Genomic DNA, 9,704 nt, shown 5'->3' with positions numbered 1-9,704 from the left:
CATACATTGGAATGGTGTACATTTAAGTCTACTTGGGGGGTCAGTGATTATATTGATCATGTGCATTTAACATTAATGTAACAAAACCTACATTTTTCAAAATTAAGCATAAAAATTGCATATTGAATCATTTGTATAATTTTCAAAGTTCAAGCAAAATTGAACTGAGGAGCTCAGCCATAAATGAAGGAAATAAAGGAAAACACACAAGAAGCCAAAAGCACTCAACACCTAATATTTTCTGATTATGAATTATTAATTTTATTTTAGTGCTTGGACACAAACTTCTTGTACATTGTCTTAAATATTCTAAGCCAATGATGTTGTATCATGGTTTGAGTATTTGATCTCTATTTCCATTTTCCAACTCTGTTTTCTTTTCACAAGGTGTCTGCATGAAACGGAGCCACAAAATTTTGTATGAATATCAGAATTCCCACTCATGAAACTCGTAGAGGATCCAAACCAGCAGCCCATCGTCTTAGGGCTCTTCCTGTCCATGTACCTGGTCACAGTGCTCGGGAACCTGCTCATCACCCTGACTATCATCTTTGACTCCCACCTCCACACCCCCATGTACTTCTTCCTCTCCAACCTGTCCTTGGCTAACATCTGTTTCATTTCCACCACGGTCCCCAAGATGATTGTGAACATCCTAACTCACAGGACAGTCATCTCCTATGTGGGCTGCCTGACCCAGATGTCTCTTTTACTGTTTTTTTGGATGTATGGATGACATGCTTCTGACTGTGATGGCCTTTGACAGGTTTGTGGCCATCTGTCACCCCTTGCAATACCATGTCATCATGAACTTCCACCTCTGTCTCTGCTTTGTTCTGGTGTCTTTTTTGTTTAGCATTTTGGAATCTCAGGTACACAATTTAATTGCCTTACAATTCCCTTATTTTAAAGATGTGGAAATTTCTAATTTCTTCTGTGATCCTTCTCATGTCCTTAGTCTTTCATGCTCCAATAGTGTTACTAAAAATATAGTCATGTATTTTATTGGTGCTATCTATGGTCTCACTCCTGTCACAGTGATCATTTTGTCTTACTATAAAATTGTTTCTTCTATTCTGGATATCACTTCATCACATGGAAAGTATAAAGCATTTTCCAACTGTACATCTCACTTATCAGTCATTTGCTTATTTTATGGGACTGGAATTGCAGAGTACCTTGAATCCTTTGTATCTAGTTCTAGAAAAAGTGCAGTGGTCTCATTAATGTGTACAGTTGTCACCCCTATGCTGAACCCATACATTTACAGCCTAAGGAACAGGGACATTAAAAATGCTCTTCAGAGGCTGTGGAGCAGAACCAGAAAATCTTATCATGTTTTCCATCCATCCTGTAGTTTGCACTGAAACAAAATAAACATCTCGTTCTGCAAGTGTCACCTTTTGGCTCACAATTTTCTTATGGCTCCATGGCTTTCAATCCACTATATGAATCCTATGTACATATTGATCCCTTTTCTTTCTTTCTTTCTTTCTTTCTTTCTTTCTTTCTTTCTTTCTTTCTAGTTCCTTCTTTCCTTCATTTTCCCTCCCTCCCTCCCTTCCTTCCTTCCTTCCTTCTTTTTCCTTCTCTCCCCCCATTTTTCTATCTCTCCCCCCATCTCCTTTAACCAGTATTGGAGATTGAATCTAAGGCCTTGGCACTGAGATACACCTTCAGACTTTTTAAATTTATTTTTTGAGGCAAAGGCTTTATCAGTTGCTAAGTTGCACATGCTGAACTCAAACTTGTGATCATCCTGCCTCATCTTCTCAGAGTGGTTGCACTGCAGGTATGTGCCATGATTTGTTTAATTTTATGAAGTATGTATTTTAGAATCCAAACATCAAAAACATCATGACCAAATCAGTGTCTGCAAATTTAGGGCATCCAACCTGGCCACCCTGTAAAGTACTGAGATGTATTTTACACACACACACATATGTAAATTGTTCATATACATATATATATATATATATAGTATCATGCCTGGTTTAAGTGAGTCCTTCACAAAGAAGTAGGAATAAAGCAAACAGGCTGCTTTCAGCAAACACAGTCTATTTCTCAGTAAACAGAAAACAATCTCCCCAGTGATGAAAAGTCCAGTCCTTGTCTACACACATGTGTTGACTGTCCTTTGACTTAATCATAAATATTTCATTCCAAAATTCTTAGCCCTTTCTATATCTAAATAAGCCTAATTCCTTTCTCAGCTAGCTGCTAATATATCTCTCTAAATAAGAGACTATCCAACCAAGGATGAAATCTCCTACAGGCAGCAGCTGCTATTTCTCTCTTCCAGTCTCAGCCCAACCACACAGGATTGTAACAGACTCAATAAACTCAGCTTTCCCTAGCTAGATGCAAGAATTTATCCCTATTTTAGCCCTTAGAATAAGCTTTTCTTAAAAAACAAAATACTCTCTATCCCAAAAGAGGTTTCACATATGTGATTTATAACAACTGGTTTTTAAGGTTGGCTTTATGTGGAAGCACCTGAGGTAATTAAAATACACATACTTTCAAAATTATATTTGAGATGTGTCTTGAACATGCACCTAATACCCACAAAGAATGTAATCATTACGTGTCATAAACATGAACTAAAATAATCAAGATAAAATTAATACTAAGATGCAAATAGGAAAAGAGGATTTAAGAGTTGGAGGGAAGGACATAGGTGGGAAGTGTAAAGGGATTAAAAACGTAGAAAGCTGTGTTATGTACTTGCACCCACCCCCTAAGATGAATGTAAAGTTCGTGTACTGTAGAGGTGTACTGATAAAATAAAATGCTGATGCTTCAGGGTTTTTTTGTGTGTGTTTGTTTTTTTGTTGTTGTTGTTGTTGTTTTTACCACAGGTTTCCATTTACAAAGATTTGTCTACATGTTAAGTATTTTAAAAGCTTCATACACTTCTTAAAGGCATCAACCTTGATTGTGTGAGTTAGAAATGATCTTAATAATCATAATAAGAGGTGAGGTGGGTTTTGAAAAATATACTATTTTGATATGTATGGCCTTGGATGTTTCAGAGTTATTATTGCTGCTTTTTGGGTTATTTCCTCCTGCTATCTTGCCAACCTCCCTTTTTCTTTCATTGAGTTTATTGGTACTTTTTAGGTATATATATTATATATATATTACAGTTACATTCATTATTGGGACCTTTACATTACAGATATTGGTTCTCATTTGTTCCTCATACCCCTGACCTCCCTTCACCCCCTTCCCTCTCCCCAATTTACAAAGACTTTGTTTCCATTTTTCCTTTTCTCATGTTTATCTTTTGACTATTAGGTTATTTTCACTACTCCCTTCTCATTCACTTGGGCTGAAGGTTTTTTTTTTTTAATTTAAATTTTATTGAGTTTATTGGTACATTTTAGGGATACAGTACAGTTACATTCATTGTTGGGATCATGTACCTTTACATGGCAAGTCTAGATTCTCATTTTTTCCCCTTACCTCTGCCCTCCCTTCACCCCCTCCTCCCCTCCCCATCTACAAACACTTTATTTTCCTCTTTTCATTCTCTCACATTTTTTTCTTTTCCCTTTTTGTTCTTCCCCTACGCATCACACCTTCCCTACACCTTTAGCTCCTTTCTTCAAATTTCTAAATGTCAGTAATCTATTGAAGATATACTGCTAAGTGAAATAAATAAGTCACACATGTGTAAATACCAAATAGTTTCCCTGGTGTGAATATTGGGCTGAAGGGTTTTAAAGGCTGTCTCTGTTGTATCTCTTTGACCACATTATTCCCTCTTTCCATTGGCCCTGTGGTAATTATCCAATTAGTTTATCTTCTTGTATTATTTTCCTTGGATAATTAGTTTTGTTGGCATTTAGTGATAAAATATGGAAGAAAAATATATGCTGTGAGTTTTTAACAATTGTAATACAGTGCTACCTTGGTTCACAAATTTAATTTGCTTCTGGGGAAGATGGTTGTGGTCATGTTTTCACTTGATGTGCAGTTCATGAGCAGAAACAAAATTCTGAAGAATGCTTCTATTTTAGAACAAAATTTTTCTTGAACAGAAACATTCATGAATCAAGGTATTATTGTACTTCAAAATGTTCCTGGGAAATGAAGCTGGTTTTAAACATATATCTGTGCTGAGGTGTCCGGCTGAGAAATTAACGGTGTCCTTACAGTTCCTGTTGTAGTACGGCTTTAGTGGTGTCTGAAAGTTATTAACAGTTGTATGACAGATACATTGAGCTTTTACCTATTTTACTTTATATAACACAATGTCCCTGTCACCAGGCACAGTTAGGTTTTTTTCACCCAATTAATAATCAAAGTTTTGGTAACTGAGATAGTAAGCTTGTATTCTGATTTCACCTGGCAGCCTCTCCCCACATGAAAAGCTGTCCTTTTTCCTCTTTCACTTAATGATTTAGTAGACATTCAGGATATATTAATAACTTGAATAGGAAATATTTTTATAGTGCATGGCAGCCACTGAAAGTGGTAGAATAAACTTTGATTAGAATAATGAATACAGGTAGTAGAAGGAATGGGACATTTGTAGGTACTTCAACAAGTATATATTGATTAGTTTTGCATGTTATAAAATGATATTTATATTTTAAGAAAAAAAAGCAAATTTTCATTATCAAATAAAAAGAATAGCAATAATCATTACAAAGTGTATCATTATATTCAAAGTAGTTTATACCAAACATAAAGCCAAAAAAGAAACAAACATATATATTAATTCTTAGCAAAGAATTTTGGTTAGCTTCTAACTCTCATATAGAGAAGCAAATGAAATGCAACAGAACATTTCTTCCTAAGGTATGAAATGATTATGTGCCTTGAGTAAGATAAACATTTTCCTTATTAATGATATTTTCTATTCTTACATTAAAGGAATTGATTTTATATGTGCATTTTGGAATTCACATGTAAGCTATTACAAACTGTATGACTTTGTAAATTATATATAATGTGATTTTATTTAACTGGTACATATCTGTGGTACTCTAATAATCATTGGTTAATTGAAAACATGATTCTGAAGGTATAACTGAATGCAGTGATTAGAACAGTAATTTTACACAGTTGCAGATAAATAATGGGAAACTGTCAGGATCAACATATTATAATTGTTCAACATATGGGAAAATCGGTTCCAAAATCAACTTTGTAAGGATAATTGGTTCCAAAATCAGCAAAAAATATTAGCTGATTTGAGTGGGGCACATTTTACCTCCCATGGGTTCTAATGCAATACATGAATGGAACCTCACTTAAAAACTGTAGGTAAAATAAATAATGTACATATTTATGGTTATTAGCATCATGTATTCTGCTGTTCATTTACTTTAAGATAGTTATATAAACTCTAAAAGCACTTTACCCTGGAGGGCTGAAAAACCATTAGATTTATGTTTTTACATCAATCATTGGCCAAATCAAGAGCAGGTAGTCATCATTTATTGATACACACAAAATCTACACAATGAGTGAAAAGTTTTTCCCATCATTCTTTCTACATCTATTTCCTTCCTTTTATCCAGCATTTATCAATCTACATTTACACACAGATATAACAGTAATTCTGGATTTCTGGGGAACCTTGAATATTAATCAACATGCAGCCCTCATGAAATTTTTTTGGATTTCTTCAGAAAATGAAAACTGTAACTAGCACATGATCCTGCAATACCTCTATTGCAGATGTATACAAATCATCTGACATCGATATATAAAGGCAAAAGTACAGTCCCATAATCATGGCAGAATTATTCACAATATCAAGATATATTATCAGGCTAAGGATTTTTTACCAGATTAATATATAAATAAAGGTGAAAAGTAAATCCAATTTAACACAAATACAGCATAAAGACAAGGAAATATTTTGGTTGAGCACAGATGAGGCTATACAACATTCTGCTAAGAGAAATGAGTCAGCCATAGAAAGATAAACTGCATGATCTCACCTGTAGAATATGAAGTACTCAGTCCCATGACAACAGAGAAAGAAATGGTGGCTTCCAGAGATGATGAAATATTTTGGTTGAGCACAGATGAGGCTATACAACATTCTGCTAAGAGAAATGAGTCAGCCATAGAAAGATAAACTGCATGATCTCACCTGTAGAATATGAAGTACTCAGTCCCATGACAACAGAGAAAGAAATGGTGGCTTCCAGAGATGATGGATTAGAGAGGGGTTTGTCAAAAAACACAATTTCAGTTGAGAGGAATAACTCTAAGAGATCTACTAAGTGTTATTATGATTATAGTTAATAGTAAGTTGTATAACTGAAATAAATGTTAAAAATATAGAGGGCTGATGTATCTGTAAAACAAATACCTGATTAAGTTCACATATGTACAACGTTGAAAGAAATCTTACAGATCAGAGGCAAAAGTATACAATTCACTCTTTCAAAATGAGTGAAAATGTGAAAAGACATTTGTTATACAACATAAAGAATGTACATAAAGTACTCAAAAAGGTGCCTAACTAGTCATAGTAAAACGAAAATCAAAATTGCAATAAGATACAGCTTCAAATCCAATATAGGCTTCACTTTGTATAAAATTGGAAATCATGAGTATTGATGAGTATATGACTATATTAGAATTTTCACACTACAGTGCTAGATGTTTATCTATTCTTGATATTAAGTACAAGATGACTTTCTAATCCAGTAATTTGTTCCACTCCTTGGTATAATTCCTTAATAATTAGAAACAAGCATATTTATTTACTTCTCAACAATGAGGTTAGGTTCTGACTAGAGCTTTGTTAATGATGATTTTTGTCATTGTCACCAGTAATATGCAGTACTCCAACAAATAAAGATAAAAAGGATTTCATTAAGTGAAGTAATGTTATGTGATACCAGAGCAGATATGTAGCATATGACTACACTTGTAAATGTGCCTGTGTATTCATTGCAGCACTATTCACAAGAACCACAGGCTGGAAACCACCAAAATATCCACCAATGAATCAATGGATAAACATGCTGAGTAGTATAAACAGTGGACTATTATTAATCCTTAAACGATAAATGGAGCAAGTTAACATTACCAAAGAAAAGTGCCCAAAAGTAAGAGGAAAAGACAAAAGGAAGAACTGAGGAAGAAGATAATGAAATAATACAGGAAAGAAATAATAAAATGGAGAAAGAAGCAGTGAAGAATGAAGGGAAAAAGGAAGAGAGGAAAGAATAAAAAGTGCAACATAACAGCAGGAAGGAAGGGAACATGATAAGGGAGAAAAGGGAAGAAAAGGAAAATAAATGAGATGAGAAAAAATAAATTCCCCAAATTGCTACAAATCTCAGAGTTACTATGTCATCATATCACTTGAAATGGAATAAAGAAACAAATTCAAAAGTAGATTCCAGCTTTTATGCCGAAAATCTAACCATTGTCTTAACACACATTACATGAGATAACAAATGTAGGAATATACTTAGTGTCAGTATACAGTTTTCCTGCATCTCAACCTCATGCCATCAGAAACTATGTGAAAGACAGAAAATATCTCAAATATAATCATTCAATAATAAATAAAGTTATATATGTATAATAACACATGCATAACTGATATGGTAAATACTCCAACATTTCTTATTCCATTTAACTTGGGCAAAGCAGAATATACCCGTATTGTGGTGAAGAACATTACCATCAAGCAATTATTTTGAAGATCATATCTGCCACTGATACATATGTTTCTCTTATTTTAGAAGTCTCAGAAATATATGAGAATTTTTATTAACTTTGAAACTTCGTGCACCATAAATAAAAAGACAAATGCAAAGAAAATCTTGAGTTGTTGAAAAGAAACAAACATACAAAAAATATACAAAACAAAATAGAAGTGTTTTAGGAACACCAGAAGTTAAACTTGTCATTTAGGAGAGAAACTGAGAAATTATATTGAAATTCACAGCAGTTTCCTGAGGGTTTGTAACATCCTCTTCTTTCTGACGTCACTGGTCCATAAAGAGCCACAGGCTACTCTGCAGAGGAGTTTCCTCAGGGCCCCCTTCACATCCTTGTTCCTCAGGCTGTAGATGAAGGGGTTCAGCATGGGGGTCACCACAGTGTACATCACAGAGGCAACAGAGCTTTCATGTGAAGAATGGTTCCCAGCAGAACTCAGGTAAACTCCAAGTCCTGTTCCATAGAACAGTAAGACCACACTAAGGTGAGACCCACAGGTGGAAAAGGCTTTATACCGGCTTGCAGTGGAGGACATCCTCAGCAAGGAGGAGACAATCTGAGAGTAAGAAAAGATGATCCCAGATGCAGGAAACATAGCTATCAGGACAGTGGCCACATACATAAAGATATTATTGATGAGTGTATCAGATGTGGCCACCTTGAGAACCTGAGCCAGTTCACAATAGAAATGAGGAATTTCAGTGCCTGTAGAGAAGTTGATTTGTACCATTAGAAGAACAGCAGTAAGGGAGACACATAACATGATGACCCAAAACATCAGAACAAGGAGTCCACAGAGCCAAGGATTCATGATAAGTCTGTATCTTAGGGGGTGGCAGATGGCCACAAAGCGGTCGTAGGCCATCACTGTCAAAATAAAATTATCCATTCCCAGGAAAGTAACAAAAAAATAAACCTGAGTTAAGCACTGTACATAGGAAATACCTTTGTTGTGTGTCTGGATGTTCACCAGCATCTTTGGGATAGTGGTGGAGGTGAAACAGATGTCCACAAAGGATAGGCTGGCAAGGAAGAAGTACATGGGGGTGTGGAGGTGGGAGTCGGAGATGACAGCCAGGATGATGAGCAGGTTCCCGAGCACTGTGACCAGGTACATGGACAGGAACAGCTCAAAGAGAAGGGGCTGAAGTTCTGGATCATCTGAAAGGCCCAAGAGGAAGAATTGTGCTACCCCTGTGTGGTTTTCAGCTTTCATGTTACTTCTCTGCCTTCAGGAGAAAGAAGAAAGCAATGTTCAATGAACAATCACCTGGGACCTCACATGGAAACCTCTTTTCTTTGTGACTGACCTGGAACTCACTATGTAGTCCAGGCTGGTCTTGACACAGCAATCCTCCTGCCTCATCTTCCTGAGTGCTGGGATTACAGGCATACACCATCATGCCTGTCTGGTAACCTCTTTATATTATTATTTTTTGATGGATGTGTTTCAATCACTAATGTGTCTGATCAATAAAAGTGATTCATTCAGCCACATGGTGGCTCATTTCCCTTTCCAATATGTATGATCAATCCCAATTCCTTAGAATGTTACAATTTTACTCTTTATTTTTATAACTGATTTAGTTGTTTTAATTTTAAAATTTATGAATATAATGTAAACGTTTTGTTGCATCATCTTTCCAAAGAAATTGAAGTTTTTTACATGTATTTTCTTGGATAATTTCATTAGTTCTTCACTGTACTATATCTATAGTAGTGATTTAATAGTGATGGTTTTAGAGTCTTTATTGTATGATTTCACAATTCATATTGATGTAATAGTTCAATTTCACTACCATACTTTTTTCTAAAAATGTGATTTATATTGAAACAGTGGCTTTATGGTTCTCAGTTTAAGTTTCAATAAATGACAGCAATCCTTCTTGGTATAGATATTATCTTCCTTTCTTACCAAAATTATTTTGGATATATAACTTTCCGAAGGTATTATATAAGTGTATAGTTTGTAAATTGGATTTTGAGTCACACATTAC

At 35.0% G+C, this 9,704-nt stretch overlaps 2 protein-coding genes across 2 annotated transcripts; one reads left to right on the top strand and one right to left on the bottom strand.

The window, feature by feature from the left end:
• Positions 1 to 728: 728 nt before the first annotated feature.
• LOC104865294 (olfactory receptor 7E24-like) lies at positions 729 to 1,367 on the top strand. The gene has a single exon (XM_019208100.2). The coding sequence runs from the start codon at positions 729 to 731 to the stop codon at positions 1,365 to 1,367; it is 639 nt and encodes a 212-aa protein (XP_019063645.2).
• A 6,560-nt stretch (positions 1,368 to 7,927) lies between these two features.
• LOC104865295 (olfactory receptor 7D4) lies at positions 7,928 to 8,923 on the bottom strand. The gene has a single exon (XM_010628742.1). The coding sequence runs from the start codon at positions 8,921 to 8,923 to the stop codon at positions 7,928 to 7,930; it is 996 nt and encodes a 331-aa protein (XP_010627044.1).
• Positions 8,924 to 9,704: the final 781 nt, after the last annotated feature.

Source organism: Fukomys damarensis, unplaced genomic scaffold (assembly GCF_012274545.1).
Source record: "Fukomys damarensis isolate Sample0158 unplaced genomic scaffold, DMR_v1.0_HiC HiC_scaffold_30, whole genome shotgun sequence".
NCBI classification, from domain to species: domain Eukaryota; kingdom Metazoa; phylum Chordata; class Mammalia; order Rodentia; family Bathyergidae; genus Fukomys; species Fukomys damarensis.
The sequence above is the reverse complement of the archived record's forward strand: the minus strand, read 5'-3'. Positions and strand labels throughout refer to the sequence as shown.